The sequence below is a fragment of the Phoenix dactylifera genome, chromosome 12, assembly GCF_051530095.1.
Source record: "Phoenix dactylifera cultivar Ajwa chromosome 12, Ajwa_hap1_PhDact_Kaust_v1.1, whole genome shotgun sequence".
NCBI classification, from domain to species: Eukaryota; Viridiplantae; Streptophyta; class Magnoliopsida; order Arecales; family Arecaceae; genus Phoenix; species Phoenix dactylifera.
Genome location: NC_143201.1, coordinates 27,296,615 through 27,315,187, shown reverse-complemented (window position 1 = coordinate 27,315,187; position 18,573 = coordinate 27,296,615). Strand labels below are relative to the sequence as shown.

At 35.8% G+C, this 18,573-nt stretch overlaps 1 protein-coding gene across 8 annotated transcripts; it reads left to right on the top strand.

Moving 5' to 3' along the window:
- The first annotated feature begins 1,559 nt into the window (after nt 1-1,559).
- Nucleotides 1,560-17,706, top strand: LOC103721690 (Transducin/WD40 repeat-like superfamily protein). 8 transcript variants are annotated; one of them, XM_089926747.1, is made up of 12 exons: nt 1,587-1,774; nt 2,701-3,031; nt 3,160-3,444; nt 3,546-3,611; nt 4,154-4,238; nt 4,629-4,685; nt 6,817-6,876; nt 9,635-9,691; nt 11,052-11,094; nt 13,385-13,534; nt 13,781-14,099; nt 14,317-14,740. In XM_089926747.1, exons 4-12 carry the CDS (start codon nt 3,589-3,591, stop codon nt 14,588-14,590), a joined length of 1,068 nt encoding a protein of 355 aa, XP_089782873.1. In that variant the 5' UTR covers nt 1,587-1,774; nt 2,701-3,031; nt 3,160-3,444; nt 3,546-3,588; the 3' UTR covers nt 14,591-14,740. The 8 variants fall into 8 exon arrangements, with proteins under 8 accessions (XP_008774989.3, XP_088565589.2, XP_089782871.1 ...); XM_008776767.5 differs by lacking the exons at nt 2,701-3,031; nt 4,154-4,238 and adding an exon at nt 17,263-17,706 and having other exon boundaries at nt 1,560-1,774; nt 3,348-3,444; nt 3,546-3,607; nt 13,385-13,462; nt 14,317-14,467; XM_088709463.2 differs by lacking the exons at nt 2,701-3,031; nt 4,154-4,238 and adding an exon at nt 17,263-17,706 and having other exon boundaries at nt 1,560-1,774; nt 3,348-3,444; nt 3,546-3,607; nt 14,317-14,467.
- Nucleotides 17,707-18,573: the final 867 nt, after the last annotated feature.

The following is an 18,573-nucleotide window of genomic DNA, read 5'->3' as shown; positions in this document are numbered from 1 at the left end:
TAACGTTAGTTCTATTACTCGAATTTATATCAAAAATAATATCTAGTATGCCGGCAATGTTAAAAAAAGGTATCTAGTCTGGTTTCAAACTCGTGTTATAGCATCATTTTGTCTCTCCAGGGACATCCCATAAAACTAGGACGGTAGCATTATTTTGATAGCAGGTTAAATTATTAATATTTTAACATTGCCTACAAGCTATTAAAAAAAGATATCATCGTATCATTTCCTTATCGTGGACCAGCAAGAACGAGTTATGATAGTTTTACCCCTCGTGGAGGCCAATGGGGCAATAAACGTGAAATCATTGCAATCGATGGCTGTGAGGTGGGAGACCGCCGGATATCTTAAACCCAACGCCTCATCATCATAGAAACACCATGAGCCCGGCGATACATCACCCCATCACACCGGAAATGGACGTGCCAACCGCCGTCCGCTGCTCCTCGAGTGCCACCGAATGGTGTGGGCGCACTCGTCCCCTGTAATGCGGGTTGGTAGGCCCAATCCAGCATGGCGGAAGAAGCTACTGGAGGATTTGAATTTGACGGCCCTGATGGAGACGTGGAGAACGTTAGCGGGATTTCCAGCCAGATCCTCACATGCACGAAAGATTATTAGATCACGCAGAGCACCTCAAATGAAATCATCCTAAATCGTACATATATTAAAAAAATTAAATAAAAATTAAATAATTGTTCTCTCCCTTAGTTTTCTTTATACATGCTAAATACTTTTAAATTGCATGTAAAAATAAGTTTACTCGGTAGTGTAACGCTTAAAACTTAAACCTGTTTGGCTGTCCGAAGTCTCAATTAGAAATTGGTATTTTAGTTTTGCCTGCCGTGTATAAAGTCACATCCATTTATTCAAATCTAATCACAAGTGTTTCATCCTTTACGGTCTCTACGGTCCAAGAAGAGGACGACTACGATCCTAATACTGATTCTTTTGAAAAATCCACCTTTAAGAAATCCACGAGTTCCAGAAATTTTGGGGAAGCATATCCTCTTTGATAAAAGAGGAAAATCTCACTATTACAAGAGCTATTTTAGAATGCTTTGTTCGTGTTTGGATTGGACTGTTGTTCAAGAAAAAATTATCTTTTTAGAATGATGAATATTTTAGCACCGAACTGGTCTTGTTTGGAAGAAGCATGACATTAAAATCACGGGATGAGATAGCCTTATCTACGGTATTTTAGAATTTTAAAAAAAATATTTAATTGCAACAGTATAACCATGTTGTGGCTTTAGATATGAATTTCTTAATTTTTGATAAATTATAAATTATCGAAAAACCTCTCTATACTATATAATTATGTAATTTTATATAATTATATATGATGGCATGGGACAACGGTCAATAGAAATTCCGGATCGGACCGCGGCCATCAAGTTTGTTCCGCTGCGCGAAGGCCCATCAATTGTTGGGAGCCGCCTACGGCTGCGATGGGCCGGGCCGGGATGCTCGCAAATTATTAGACATTGTGCCCGCCTGGGAGTGAGATGACGCAACTGACAGCGTGCCCCGGTTTTCCTTATAAAACAGCTATCCCCGGTTCAGTCCGTCCTAAAATTTTGTGTAGCCGAGAAGCGGTGACCAGGCCGTAAAGGGCGTGCTTCGATTCTTGAGAGGAGAAAGAGAGAGACGCCGCTTAGAAAGAAGATTTTCGCTGCTGATGAAGCCGAGACGATTGAAAGGCCACAAGGCAGCGGTCGCCTGCTGCATCGCCTCACGGGCCCGTCCCGGGATCATCGCTTCTTCCGGCGAGGTATCTTCTCCTTCTACTCCTCTGCATCTTCCTCTCTCTCTCCTCCCCTTCTCCCCCCACCTGTTAGGGTTTCAAGATTCCTTGGGCAATAAGGTTTTAGGGTTTATGTTTTGGTGCATGTGTTACTGAAAATTCAAGAATCTCCTTTATCCTTTCCGGAAAAAAATTCAAGAATCTCCTTTATCCTTTCCCGAAAAAAAATTCAAGAATCTCGTTGGTTTAGTGACCGGTAAATGATCCTTTCCGACCGGCTATAAATTAGTGTTCACTACAAAAACTTAGAGGTCTTGAATCAATTTCTTCTTTCCCGGAGTCAGCTATTTTAGCTTCGATTGTGTTGTTTTCTCTCGATGTCGAAGGTCCCGTTTGGCATGTGTTCCTGAAAATTCAAGAATCTCCTTAATCCTTTCCGGAAAAAAAAAAATCAAGAATCTCGTTGGTTTAGTGACCGGTAAATGATCCGTTCCGACTGGCTATAAATTAGTGTTCACTACAAAAACTTAGAGGTCTTGAATCAATTTCTTCTTTCCCGGAGTCAGCTATTTTAGCTTCGATTTTTGTTGTTTTCTCTCGATGTCGAAGGTCCCGTCTGGCATGTGTTCCTGAAAATTCAAGAATCTCCTTAATCCTTTCCGGAAAAAAAAATTCAAGAATCTCGTTGGTTTAGTGACCGGTAAATGATCCTTTCCGACCGGCTATAAATTAGTGTTTACTACAAAAACTTAGAGGTCTTGAAGCAATTTCTTCTTTCCCGGAGTCAGCTATTTTAGCTTCGATTGTGTTGTTTTCTCTCGATGTCGAAAGTCCCGTTTGGTATTTTTTTTTCCTGTTTTTGTTTTCAAAAGCCCAAGAAGAAAATGAACTAGACTGAATAAAATGCATGATGAAACCCTTTTATTTTTTGAAATTGTCTGTAAAATCTTTAGATATTTTTGGAAGCAAAGATCTGTCTTTTCCAAAAGGAATGGAAGCGAAAGCAAGGAATAGCAGAAGTTTTGTGCAAATGCTATCTTCAACATCAATCTCCATGTGGTATTTCAGTAATTTGTAGAGAAACAAAAACCAAAAAACAACAGTGATGCCGAACAGGCCCTATGCAATCCAGGACCTACATATTTTCTCGTCCTCTATTTAAAATGTTCTGGGAGACTATCAAGAAAAATTGTCAGGAAGTTTTTGCCAAATTTGTCCAAGAAAAGCTTGGTTTTTAGATGACCGCTTCCAGTATCAAGCAAACCTGTTTTTTAGTATGCCAAGGTGATTGCTGACCTTCTTTCTCATTCTTTTCTACATGATAAGTCTCGAGCAAACTCACTTCTTTCCCGGATTGTCTTTGTTCCTCATTTGTAAAAAGAAAAAAATCATTACTTTTCCTACTCATGCAGTGTGGTAGTTGGACGTCTTATCAGAAAATATCTTAGCATTCTACTGAGTGTCTACCTAGGTCATATGTCCAAGAAAGTTCATGATCCAGTCCTTCTGAAAGTTATGTGCTAATAATTAATGTTCATTATATTTGTTTTTCGATAAACTTTGCTTCTAGTGACATACTTTGATATCTTCTTGGCTATAGGATGGTCGCATCTGCTGGTTTGATTTGCGGTGCAAGGATGTTCTGTTTACCATTGATTTAGGGGAGCAGCCTATTTCTTCTTTATGTTTCAAAGCAGGTTAGCGCGATGCATTTTGGGATTGCCTTTTTTATGTTTGAACTTGTCAATGAATGGATTTGATTTCTAAAGCTGGGCTAAATCACCAACCATCTTGTCAGGAAATGAAGCTATTGTCTATGCCTCCTCAGGTACTAAAGTCTCATGCTTGGACATTCATATGGTAGGTAATTATCTTTTCGTGTCCTACCTATTTATTTTCCTTGAGTTCTCACCATGGTTTAAAGTACTAGTCCTTGCTGTTCTGTCTAGCATGTCGTGTACCTTTATTTGGATTTATTAGTGTCATGTGCACTCATGCATCTTGGGAACACATCTATATTTTATTGAATATTGCAATATATTGCTTGTTACGCAATGATACATAACAATAAGTAATAATATTTTAAAGATTGATTCATATATAATTGGCCACAAAGTTTGATTGTGATTTTGAAACTGATCTGCCCTATGCATATTTTTGGGTTTTTCGTATTTTTTTGGTTTAATTAGATAGCGAGCCTTGGCAACTATAAGGTTGCTCCATTATGACATGGGCTTTATGGATTCGAAACATGGTAGCAGTCTCTCCATACGTGGGCATAAGGCTGGGTGCATTTGACCTTTTCTAGACCCTATAGTGGCTGGAGTTTGGACGTCCATATTTTTGGGTTTAATTGCACTATGGATTTTTCTTTAAAAAAATGCTGCTCTTTGTGTATGTGAACAGAAGGTTATTGGTCATCACATGCTTATCTGGTGTGCTTAAAGTGTATGTCATATTAATAAGGATTGGACGCTGGATGCATGATGAGGTAAATTCTTGATATATGTGTATATATGCATATATGTGTATCCAGGGCACAACTTCCTCAAGCTGCTGCATCATTTGTGCATTTGCATGTCAATATTAGCACGAACATAGTTTAATATATTTTTTCCTGGACAGTAGCAAGAAGGTACATAAACTTAATGTAATTTTTTGTTGATAACAGAAAGATATCAAAGTCAGACATTGTGATTGTTGATGCATGATAGGTTTTAGGGGACAAAAGATCATAATATCCTGTCATAATACTCTTTGATAATGCCCTGCAAATAATAAAACTCAAAGATAATGCCATGTTAGAAAAAAATTCTGCTACTATATGGTTCACTAATCTTATGTTCTTCGCTCCTGATACTACAATGTTTGTCTTCTGAAGGTCTCTTCTTGGAAGCCATTGGAGACCTACAACTATAACAAAGACGAGATAAATCAGGTAATATATTACCTTTTGGATTGTTTTTTTGGCAAACTGTTCTCTTAATCTATAATGAAATACTGCTGCACTTTCAGAATTCTTTCATTCCATGCTTATTATTGCATCCATAGAGACAACTGGATGGTTAATCTAATTCAAGCACGGAAAATAACATGTTTAGACTCCAGCACATTGACTGACAATTGCCATGCTAACTCCCTTATACTCAATGATAAACAAATAAGTGGCCGAACTAGTATACCACAAGCAGACTGCTGATATCTGTAACATGTAAGATTTCCCAGATTGTGATATTACTCCATACTCTTTAAACGATTGATTGTTTCTCATAAATGTCAAAAGGAATTTTGTGGTTTCCTGGTCAGCATGGGTACAACATCTTGAGTTCTTTATCACATTAACGCTCGTCAAACATTGAGCTAAGTAGAAAAATCTTGTGATGATTTTGTTGATGCATTATTTTGCTGTCAAGTTTCATCATATAAGGATTGGTGCAAAATGATTCTTATCCAAAACTTACTGTCCTGTGCATACAAGGTAAAGAGATGATACGGTGGCGGAGAAAGGTAGTGGAAACTGTTTAGTTGTGTATCATTATATACTTTACACCGAGCATCTTATAGATTTTGAGGAAAGTTGCACTTATTCAAGAGATATCTAGAACCATGGACGAAAACATGATTAAACATGATTCAGCTCCCCAATACTTGAAGACTGTTGATAACAATTCTATAGTTTTGTTTGTTAGGTTTAAAATTACATTTGACCTTTCTCTTTTCTTATTGTCTCATTGGTTTAAAAGGAAGCTCTAATATTTTATGCAAACCTAGTTACCTGTGTTTTTCTTATATTTGTCTCAGAGATTCACTGAAAACATTTTCCATAGGTTGTCAACAGTTGTATGGAGATATACTTGTCCAATAGGAGCTCACTGTTTTTCCTATCATTTTTATTTTTTTTAATGGAGAAATATGTGGATGACCATGTAGTTATCGCAAATTCACCTTGAACATTGTTAATCATCCACATAACTTATATTCACCTTCTTTTTCTTGAAGTATTATTAAGTTGAGTCGCTGGTCTACTCCTTATGTCCTGTAGGTAGATATGCCAACTATACTCGCTCTGTTAAATCTTTATCTTCAAAAGTTGGATGAACAGTGGTCATTAACTGAAGGTGATTTATTAAAATGTTGTTCAATATTATCTTGAGAAGATGTCTTGGAGATTGACTATCATGCCCACTAAGGTTATTAGGTTCTTAAAAGTATGCAATTCTCATTCAACACGTTGCTTGTTTTGCTAACTTCCCAGCAGATCAGCCATGAAGAAGGTGTTGGTTATCCTTTCTTGATCAATGTGAATCTTCACCAGGTTACTTAGGGTATGACTCTACTCTCCACCATTTTTTTTTTCTTTCTAAATTTTGTTTCTTGATTTACACTTTAACCTTCTTTTTTCCATTATAGCCATTTATATCTTTGACCTCCCCCTTGCGCCCTTTTTGTGCTTGTAACTCTCCAATCCTTTTAATATGACCTCCTACTGACCATCTCATTTTAAAAAAGACTGGTGCATCATCAGCAAAATTAGGTTTGCTTTGCATATATAGCTTAGAGGATGAAAGTTAAGATAGAAGAGATTTAAAGGTTGAGATTTGATGAACTTGTAGGAAATGCTGACACAGAAGTGATGCTGAATCTTGACTAAATGAGTTCAGGAAATAACTATATTGTTTGGAAGATTGGTTGTGGGTCTTATATTATGGATGGTGGTAGGAGAAGGCTTTTTAGAGGGTTAAAAGTAGGTCAATTGTCCATCTTGGATGTCCATAGCACCATCTTGTAAATCTTCTAACATTTTATACTCTCAGTTTATTATCAAAGAAGTATTGTTCTATAATTGGATTGACTTTGAGTTATTTAATGTGTTGTGACTTTTGATATCTTTTTTGAATTTTCCTTAAATTGCTGTTTAGTGATAGCAGTTCTATCATACCAAGTTCATTGCCTAATTAAGTTTCATTTCAATTGGATTTTGGGCTTCAATATTTCTACGATTGTGGAATTTCTCTAATAGTGTAATAGTCCAAATCTAGAAATTCTAAATGCCCGTAATGTTCTTTCAGATTGCATACAGCTCAAAGTCGAATTTCCTTGCTGCTGCCGATGATAGTGGTGATGTTAAGGTACATAATTACATTGTGAAAGGGTAAATTGCTTTCCAATGATAATACTTTTTTATACAGCTATATTGACTCTAGACATTTCTATATTTTTGTGAAGACTTATGTAAATGGATATTTTTCACTTTATGAAATGTTGCAGCTCGTGTGACGTACATGGTAATGCAGGCCATATATATGTATATTTGTAGATCCTATGGTTTTGGTATTGGTAGTGTTTTTCCCCCCTTAGAAACAATGAATTTATAGTGCAAGCTGCACTAGGAAAGTGAAGGCTGTTAATTCTTTTATTTGTTTTTCTTCCCTTTTGTTTTTAGATTAATTCAGATGAAAACATGAGATAGAAAAATGCTCTTTTCTTTCATTTATCTTCTCTGCCATACCTAATGCTATGATGCAATTTATAGCTTGAGAATTATGTTAATCGATTAGATATTAAACACTACATTTTTGTCTGCATCCCACATCAGTCTGCCTTATAATTTAGAAAAGAGAATTTAGGTTATGTAGAGAAGGAATAGATCATATATCAAAGTCATAGATGCTTTGCCATCAATTGTAACTAGGGATGCTAACGGGGTGGTTATGGGGAAGCCATTACCCGTATGCACACCCGGCAATTGGGAACCACATACCCCTACTTGCTTTTTACCCACCTCGAGGGGGGGCAGGGTGAGTAGGGATGAGTCAAGGTGGGTAAGGTTGCAATTTTTTTTTTTTTTTTTTGCATACAAATCAAACTAATAAAAAAGAATGTAAAAGCGAATCTCAGTACTTCATATAACATTAAATAAAATAAGAGTCGAAGACTCAGAATATAACAAACCAAACTTTTGACAATAATAGAAACAACAAGCCAAAATATTGTTCTTTTGAAAGTCAAATGTCTCTTTAACTAAGAAAAGCAATCAATTGCAAAAAAATGAACAACCAAGCATGTATCTTGTAGCCTTTCATATGATTAATCTTTCTCATAATCGATTAAAATACTTTCTTCCCCATTATCATCATAATCATCCCAATCATCAAGGTTTATATATAATCGAGTTGAGTTTGGGGTGGGCATTGCCATTATCTGCACCTGTCCCAGATCTGCTACGGGTTTTAGAATGAAGGCCCGTCCGTGCCGTTGACTCTAAATTAGTCAGGTAAAACCCGACCCATCAGAGTTGGGTCGTCGGGTTTGGTACCCGATGGGGTGGAATAAATTGCCACCTCTAATTGTAATCCTTCTGGTGTTGTTTGCAATTTTTTGATGAAGGTTGTGAATCTTCCTTTTAGGAGGAAGGTGCAATTCTGCAACATCAACTGTATGCTGATAGACTTTGAGTGAAGGTACATCTAATGCAAAAGATAGTGTTCCATATTTTTCTAGGAAAACAATCATAATTCAAATATTTAACAGTTGACCTACCATATCGTAATAATGAAGGTTATAACTTGCAAGTGTTCATATGAGAAATAAATGAAGACAGCATCATAGCTTTGGAGAGATTAAGCATTATCTAGCAAAGTCTATACCTGGTAGAGGAAGTCAACTCCAAAATGTTAACAAAATACATAATCGCTAGTACAACCTAAATACGTATTCTTGTATTTTTTCTAGGAGCCAAGCCCCTCTTAGTTATACTACCAACCTAGTAAGATCCTTGAGTTTTGCTCTTCCTGTTTTTAGCTGATTGAGCACTTGCACGTTTTTTGATTGTTTCTATGTTTGCATGTATCTTCAACTTTTAAAAATTATTTGAGGGATACAAATTACCCTCCAGTGTTAGGAAACCATGATGTGGATTCTCTTTTACATATGTCAGGATTTATAAATTTGTTAGTATTGTTTAATATTGGTTTACAACATGTGACTAGGTTTCCAAAGTGGTAATTGACAGATTTGTAAGTATGACAAATTGGTAGGGATGGTGCAAGCAAGAATTTAGAAATAAAACGAGAAGAGGAAACAAAATAATGGCACCTCCCAGCTGCTATGCACCCCACCTTAACCACCAGCCCTGACAAAAAAAAAAACTAGCATGCGATCCTGACCAATAACTTCTGCCTTTGAATCCCTCTATGGAAAATTGTTCAGTGTTATTTGTTCCATAGGAAAGTATTTTTGATGTTCTTACTCTATTTTAAATTCTGTTGACAACCTTGTGCCACTTTGAGGAGATGCCAGTATGTTCCTGTGAAATGTTATTCAACTGTGTTATGATTATTGAATTACTCATCTAGCTTTTTTAGTCTATAGTCTCTTCTTTGACTTTAATTTGATCGATTTCAACTTATTTATCACTTAGAAACCATGTAGTAGTGCTCAAGTCTCTGCATCATAGGAGTCGGATATAGCACAAGGCTCATGGTAAACTTCAATTGAATCATGAGATGCTACATTTGATTTTGCTGCAGTGGATCACAAATTATTTACTTTATGCACTTTATTCTGGTATTTTTAAAAGCCTTTTGTGTTCATGTTGGGCAATGGTTTAGTTATTTGTGATATCAGTCTGAATATGCTCCTTAAATTTAGAAATTATTTATTTTCCTACTTTCATCTTAATTATTTAGATAAAAGCAGTGTTTTCTTGGCTAGTGTTGTATCAATCGAAAGTTTGAAATATTCTGTTTTATTCACACTGCATCTTCATAATATTTTATTTTTATTTTCATCTACTTGAATCTCGACATTTCCAGAGATGGTGGTGGTACCCAGTATTTGTTGCTCTAAAAATCTTTTAATTTAGTATAATGTTTTACTCTTTTGCAGATCATTGACACTAGCCAGCAATGCCTGTACAAAACCTTAAGAGCGGTTCATACCAGTGTATCCTGAATAATTATTATACCTGGATCTTTTTTTATGCCTTACATCTTGAATTAAGGCTCTGTTTGGGGGAGCTATTAGTAGTAGAGGTTTTGGAAGTAGAGCTGTTGGAAGTAGAGCTGTCTGAAGCAGAGCGTTTATAAAAAGCTGTTTGCTGTTTGGTAGCTACATTTCTAAAGTGCTGTGGCATTTTAACATGTATTTGGTAAACAAACTGAGAAAGTACTTTTGTGTGATAAAATGATTATAAAGGACATTACCAGTATTATACAATAGAGTATAATAAAATATAATATGTATTAATACATAAATTTATAATATTAATGTAATGTAATATAATATTATTATAATATAGTATTATAATATTATGTATTATAGAATAATAATTTAATATAATATTAAATTATTTAACATAACATATCAATGTATTATGATATAATGTAATATAATATTATATTTATAGTATAATACAATAATAAATATATAAAATATTATAATTATTAGTGTAAATTAATTTTTCATCCTTCTAGTGACCATTTATCTCTTTAACAAATTTTCTAGCTAGGTGATAAAATTGGTTAAATAATTACTAATATTTTTATTTATTTATTTATTTAGATCAGATTATTTGCCACTCACTCATTATTTTCCTTTTTATTTATTTTATTTATTTATTTATTTATTTATTATTTTATTTTATTGAAATATAAAAGGGTTGCTGGCCATGGGTGGTGGCCGACATGGTGGCTACCACTGTGGGCAGCCACGAGCTCCCAAAACAAAAAAAAAGAAAAAAAAAAGAAGAGGAAGAAGGAACAGAGGCGGCGTTGAGCGGAAGAAGAAGATAGAGAGAGAGAGGGAGGGGATGGGTGAGAGAGGAAGAGGTGGGATGAGGGTTTTAGGGAGAAAAAGTGAGATTTAAATGGGGTACTTTGGTCCAAAAAACAGCTTCCCGACAAAGCTGAAACAACGTTTTCGGAAAGCTCCAAATTGGAGCTTCTCCCCAAAAGCTATTTTTAGCTTTCCGCAAAAGCTGAAACAGCTTTCCGAAAATTTTACCAAACACCATTTTTTACTAAAAGTACTTTTGGAGGGCCAGAAAGTGCTTTTTGGCCCTCCAAAAGCTCCTCCAAACAGGTCCTAAATCATTGAGCGCTGATCGCATGTCTCTCAGTGATCAGTTCATTTGTTTGACATATACTATAGTTATCTGAAATATAAAATTTGATTGCCTGAGGATATTTGCACAATATCAGGTTTTGAGTAATTCTACTCAATAGATTGCACTGACTGATCTTTTTCTTGCTGTGAATTCCGCGTGCCAAAAAAAGCCTGTGCTTCCTTAATTGCTTTTCGACAGATATGCAGTAGTGTACAGTTCCTCTCTTGGAAGCCTTGGACAGGTATCCTTTTTTTTGTCTTACAAAGTCCTTTTCATACGTTACTTTTAGGAAACTCACTGAGGATCAAGTTATTAAATCCATCATGTTTCATAGCATTTAATAAAATTTACTTATAATTCACTGATTGTTATTACCCACCAAATCATGGATTCTTATTCTGCATAGATATCGTGCAAGTATCGTCAGTCTTCACTAATTTGTTATCATGCTTTTCTTTTCATGCCCCAAGACTTTGGCATCATAGGATATATCACTCTTCATAGCTCATCAATATCTTTGGCACCTCTATTTTGTGTTCTCAAGTTTCAACTTCACCATGTGTAGGAATCTGCAATTTTTAAGGAGCAACCATACACTTTAACATCCTTCATTGATGTCCTTCAAAGTAGCTTTATTAGTTCTCCTAGGCGTATGGCCATAATATGTTTCCTATCATCACTCTTATCTCCACATATATGCTTCTTTTGATCAAGGAACATCTTTTGTTTAATTTAATCTTATAAACAAGTATACCAATCTTTTGACTGTCCTAAAAGTCTCTTGTCCTTTCTTAAGCACCATAATGATGTTGGTGTTGACTTTGTGTCATGTTCTAAAGCAACCTCCTGATTTACATAAAGCTGATAACTTTCCTTAAAAAGTCGAATGTCATTTCATTATATCATGTGGAAGTCCACCTACTTTTGTCCAGATTGTCTGCAATAAGGAACCTGATTTGTGGCACTAATTCAATAGCCAGACCTATGTCATCTATATACTCCAATAGACCACATCCAACAAGCCAAATCCTCCTTGTATAGGATTAGATTTCTGCTCTAGTGTCTCCATACTCCATTCAGATAGACTTAATCAAAGTCTATGCACTATATTAGGGGGTCATCTGGGCCTTTGTCACTGGTTCCATATAGATTTGTCACTAGTTCCATATAGTATGAATTGTTCATCCTCTAAACCTAGCTTTGAGCATGTTAACTTGGTTTTTCATTATGGGTTTTCAAGGTACCTTGATTTTCCATCATAATATCGGTGATTCAAACTCCTATGGATTTCTGGAAAAATCTATATCTCGCTTTGGCTGGTTATAGCTGTTCATCTGTATCGGCATCCTTATCAAATAAAGTTTTCCAATTACCCCATAGTCATTCATGTATAATTGTTGGTCTTTACTCTTTATTAGTATCACATGAATTCTACCTTATGCTATCCGCGCACTAAGATAATTTTTATAGAAACGATACAGGTTGGGCTATTTAAACATAATCAACAGAAGTACAAGGAAAACAACCAAAAAGCATAAAAACAACTACACAAGGATCAACATATACTGCATTATGTAAGCCATGACCAATTACAAGACATTTTGTTGAGAACTCACATAGAGAAGAAAACCACCGTTTGAGCGCCCTGTTTTTTTTTTTTTTTTGTTTAGGGGTTTGAGGGGGGGCAACATATCATTGAATGCAATATACATACATCAGAATTTAGAAAGGTTACTTAAGATTTGAAATTCATTATAAAAACTACAAAGGAGTATGTTTCAACATTTTATCCTCACAATGTAGTTGGGCTTTGACTTGGTACTTCAAATGTGTTCAATGGCAAGATGCTATTTCCTGCACTTAATTTGTTAGTCCGGTGGCCATTACTTATTTGTTTACTTGAAGCTGACCCCATTCATTGCTATTTGTTATGCTAATCAGAGGTTTTGAAATTTTCCCAATTTCACTGTAAATGCTTAAATATATCCTCCCCCTAGAAGGTTAGAGATTATATCTGGGTCCTAATATATGTGTACAATTTTTTTCCCTATTTAATGTAATATCACTACATATTGTTCTAGTTTAGTTTTCATTTTTCCTTTATTTGCATCAAAGTTCTTAAAAATTTATGTTCCACTAGTGGATGTTAAGGTTTAGAAAAGAAGTATGCAAGTTATGCCATCAAAGCATGACACTTGTAAAATTTTTCTTTCAACTTTAATTGTATTTGTCAAACATTCAGTGATGCAATTATGTTTGCGGTAAATTCCTTTTTTGCGGTGATTGTCAACAATAGCGCAAACACATCTTTAATGAATCTGAGAATGCTACAAAAGATTCTGTGCGATCTTTCTTTTGGCTACTGATATGTTGCATCTGTTACACAGATTTCTTTCATTTTCAAACAATGGTGTTCCTTATGACTAGTTATCTCATGTGTTTATTGATGGGTTTTACATCTTGGTGACCAGTTAGAAATGCTAAATGTTCTTCCTTCACCACTATTAATATCTGATGGATGTGTTTGGCAGCCATTACTGGAGGACTTGACTCAAAGCTTGCTATGTGGGACTTCTCGAGAGGGCGAACGTACAATGTCATAGACTATGGTATAAATATACAAGTGATTGTCATGTATTTCACTATCTTGCTATTTCACTACAAGACAGTTTATAAAACTGGTATGATTTCATGATTTCTTCTTTAGTGGTGTCTTGGGGAATAACCATTGCATATTTATATGTACTCCTTAAATCTCATGTTTAGTACAATGACAAGTCACGTGGTCATTTTGTATCGAAGAAGTGTTATTTTTTCAAACCATTTTCTTCATTATTTGATGCCTGAAATCTGAAAACTGCCTCAAAGAAAGGATTCTAATTTTTTTCTTTCAATAAATAAATCACATTATCTTTCAATTATTGCAGGGGTGCCCGAAGTGGACAGCACTGTTTCTTGTGGCAATGTAGGACAATGTCTCAATCCTGCTTTTGTGCACTCAATAGCAGTCCCTGAAATGGACATGTTACAGGGACTGAACAAGGCATGTGCTGTCGCAAGAGGTGATGGTGTTGTTGATGTAATTGATCTAGAATCTGAGCTGGCCACTGTGAAGTCTAAAAATTTTCAATCGAGATCCAAGAAAAGTGATGTTCAAGCTGCAAATCATGCAATTGGTCGAAATCTAGTGAAGAGGACTCAACTAGATTACAGTTTGGGAGGGCATACTGCTGCTGTATCTTGTGTGTAAGTAATTCATGTATTGTTTATTATAGAGGTTATCTATCCAAGACTGTTTTATGAGGGTGAGCCTTGCACAACGGTAAGGTTGTTCCATCGTAACCCGGGTTTGAAATATAGAAACAGCCTCTCTGCATGTGGGGTAAAGTTGTGTACATGGGGAGCCTTGTGCACTGGGCTTCTCTTTTTTTTTATCTATCTAATAGTTTTATGATTGACACAGGTCTTTTTCATTGTTTGGGGAGAGAGGCAAGTTTCTCATTTCAGGGGGAAATGATGCATGCGTGAAGCTGTGGGACTGGTCTAGACATTCTTGTGCTGAACAAACAAGCTGCAATAATGCTTTAATTTTAAACATTGATTTGAAGAAGAAGGTGAACTCTAAGCTTCATTTCCATATATTTTCCATATGTTGGTTAAACAAATTGGCATACTTTGTTGGTTGTAGAAGAGGCAACAAGTTGTTTTCATTTGCATATGCTATTTCGATATTTTGAAAAAAAACTGCACGTAATGTAAATGGTACTTCTTTGCCTTCCTCAATTCTCCTCCTATGACTTCACACAGTTAGAAGAAGATAATTACAGCTCTACTGCTAGGTTTTAGTGCAAATTCAAATTTCAAAGAAAAACCATATCCTCTTTTCGTAATGTTAGTAGTTCTCTGTACAGAAGATTTGTTTGATCCTAAAATTTCATTGGACATTTATGTTCTCTTATGTCAATAATATATTGTGCTCAGGCATCAATTCTTCAATTCTTTAATAAAAAACTTAAGACATACACCTAGGAGCGATTGAGAACTTGGTGTTTGACATGGAGTTCCATCTGTTTGTTCATATTCACCAAATATTGACCTGAATGCCTACTATGAGATAAAATAGACAAGGACTGGACGACTGTCCATTCAAGGGAAGAGTAATTGATACAATATGTGCAAACTCATAATACTGTGTGAAGAGTAAGCTACCACACTTTCAACTTCAATCTACTGAAGCCTCCACCTATTGTGTTCTCAGTGATTATCTTCTGAAGTGATGATGGTGAAATATCTGAGAATGATGGTGAAATAGCTGAATGGGCATTGAATTCTCTCTCTATTTTCTTTCTAGGCAGATTTGGTGGAGTTTTTCTGCTTTGAGGGTAACCAACCAGCACAATCCCTAAAACTGTTGCATAATCTCTTAATAGTCTGCCAAACCATAGCCATGAGAAAGACATGTCCTTAGGCCTTATAGCCTGTTCAGATAATACCATGTGCCACTGCTAGAGTTTTTTCTCCACAAAAATTACATGGACCTTAATGTACTTTACTATTTGGTTTCCCTGTTCAAGGACTCATCGGTGTTTTGTATCAAATGGGCATCCTGAGTTTTGAAAAGTTCTGAGATAAAATGTTGTTTCCTGGTGATGCAAGCTTGTGCTGCCTCTACGATTGTCCTCTATTTTTTGCCATCTCTCTTTCTGCCCTACCTCAGGGTGGGTGACTTTGTATTTTTTTTTTCTCATTGATAAATCTAGTTGGTTTTCCTCTCTCTATATCAACAAAAAGAGGGAGACCTCTTTTGAACTATGATCCCCAAACCAGCTTCCAGTCACCAGTAAATATTGTTGATGGATTCTTAGAAGAATATGATAATTGACACTTGAGAACTCAAAGAACAACTAACGTTCGAACTTTGACCTTCCATATGTAAAATAATGGGAGGAGGTGGAGGAGGAAACTTGGCATGTAGTCCCCGCTCGGCTTTTGGCAGAACCCTATATGATAATTAACACATGAAAACTCATAAAGAACAACCTAAGTTCAAACTCTGGCTGCATGTTGGTGGAGTTCCATCTGAAATTTGTAAAATAGTGGAAGAAGAAGAAGAAGAAGAACCAAGCCTCTGGAACCCTTGCCCACAGGTTTTTGGCATGTAACCCTGCCCACAGGTTTTGGCACACAAAGCAGAGCTTACATGCTTGAGTTTATCCAACCAAGAACCCTTGTAAACTGTAACCTTTAAACTAGCTTCCATTCACCAACATGCATCATTGATGCATTCTTAGAAAATCCCTATATGTAATTGGCACATGAAAACTCATGAAGAACAGCTTAAGTTCAAGTTCTCACTCCATGTTACAGGAGTTTCATCTTCCATTTGTAATGGCTGACATTAGCCAAACTACTAGTTTAGCATTCTGGCAAAAATTATCTGATGTACCAAACAAACTTACTTTTACAATGTTCAAGGGCTGCACTGTTATCATCGGCATTTTCTCCAAGAGGAAGTTCTGCTTTTGGAGCCTGCAAGATATCTCCTAAAAGGAGCAAAGAGAATTTAGAGTATTTTCGGTTTCCATGGTTGCCCCGGTAAAGATCATAAGACCATCATGGAGAACGTCTTATACAGGATATTGTTAGATTACTCAAGTGCACTAGAAGTTCCCTTTGGAGGTTTGTTTCCGACAATGAGAATTGGTGGAGGTTTGGCAACTAAATCGTCAAGATTATCATTCTTGGTAATTTGGTTTGTTGAGGAAATATTAGACCTTGACTCTTTTCTGGTGTTATTTATTTAAGCTTACAGGTTTTACCTTAAAATTTGTCTTCAGATATTTTATATTCACTCAAAGACATCCATCTATTGATAAAGAATTCATGGTGTTGTTGGGTAAACTTATCCTAGAAAACCAATCAGAAGCCTGTTTATTAGATAATCAATTATTTAGATTTTTGATGTCCAAGCAATTACGGGAACATAACTCCTTTTATTATCGGTGTTGAATTCTGAGATACTTGATGTCTGCAGTACAGCTCAGAGTGCCGGGATATTTTGCTGAGAGATGTGCATCGAGTTACTTCAATATAGAACAGTTGCAGGAGATGGATCTGGGTGCAGTTGCGGGGAAGTGAATCTGCAAAATAGTTTATATAACTACATACATGCAGCACCTCAGTTAGAAGTTTCCTACTACAAAGTTTGTGTTTGGGCTGTTAATTGGCTCCCCCTCCTTCCTCCCAACCCAACACATCCATCCAGATCCACACCCAAAATCGTGTCTCTGTTCGGGAAACTGCATGCATCATCTGATGAAAAGCTGGGCCTCATCAGCTTAACTAGAAGACTGGTCAAATAACCTTGGCAGATCTTTGTATCTAACCAAAGCACTTTTGTTTTTGGCAGGTCAATTGGCTGTGTACTACTACAACAGATTCAGAAAACCTTGTTGTATGCGACACATCCAAAGTATTGAAAATCTATACTGTCCTTTGACTACAACAGCCTGACCAAATGGAAATCGGCTGAAGACGAAAAAATTCAAGTTAACTGCAAGATCCTCAAAATCTCATTTATAAGAGCGGTGATGGGCGCATCGATATATCATTTCATAACATTGAGCTACCTATGTTGCAGTATGGTACAAGTTCTGACTAGGGCAACACGCTCATCTCAAGTGCAGCCTTTTCTCCGCTAATGTGGGAGAAGTTTGGCTTTCTGTTTCATCAATGGTTGGGAATTTTGATTGGTTTGTATAATCATATTTTAAGCTATATAAATATTGCCTTTTGATGAGAGAATATGCCTAGTTCTTTAGATTGTATTCTCTCAATGAATTCTTTCATAGAAGCTCCAGTGGCCCCAAACTGTTAGTGAGTGCATCTCCTCGTTGTTTTGGTAGCTCAAGTCATGTTTTTGTTTATGAGACGTAGCTGTAAATGTTATTGTTCTATTTTTCTTTGGTTAATTATATAAAAGCATTGATTTTTTTTTTTTTGCAAAGCATGATAGATAGTGATAAAATGCATAGCTATGAGATGATTATGGCGCCAATTATATGAGCCTTATTTAGATTAGTAGAAGGCTTAATTATTTATGTTTTGTTTAGGCTGTAAAGTGCTTGTTATTCTTTGTACTACTGCAATCTAACCATCTTTGATAGAAAAAATTTTATTATCATTAAAGATACTATAATTCATTTTTATTAAGGTAGGTCAGGTTTAGCCGCCCAAGGTTGGTACCGGCTGTGCCGGTCTTCTTGAACAAGCAGATGTGGAAGGACAAGTGGTAGGTGCATGGTAGTTAAAATACTCTCGGGGCTGCAAAACTTAATTTATATCCAACCTAAACCCAAAATTTGTAAGACAACTTTAAAAAAAGTAATATTAATTTTTTGAAATTTGTTGAGTATGAGAAAAATTTGGCAGGCCAATTAACCACGAATTTGTTTTGGAGTCGAGTTCTAGATTCATTTAAGGGGATGAAGTTTAAGTCCATTATTTGGTCACCGATGGTAGATATCTAATTTTTATGATTGAAGATTTTATAAAGGAGATTTAATGTGGTAGAAACGAAATTGATTGAGTGATCATGTCAGAGCATATTTTTTGAGTATATCTCTTTCCATCTTTGATAAGTGTTTTTATCGGTGACAAAATATATATTGGAAAGGTTGAGTTAAATTCTTAATAAGTCCAAGATAGAAAATCTATAGAG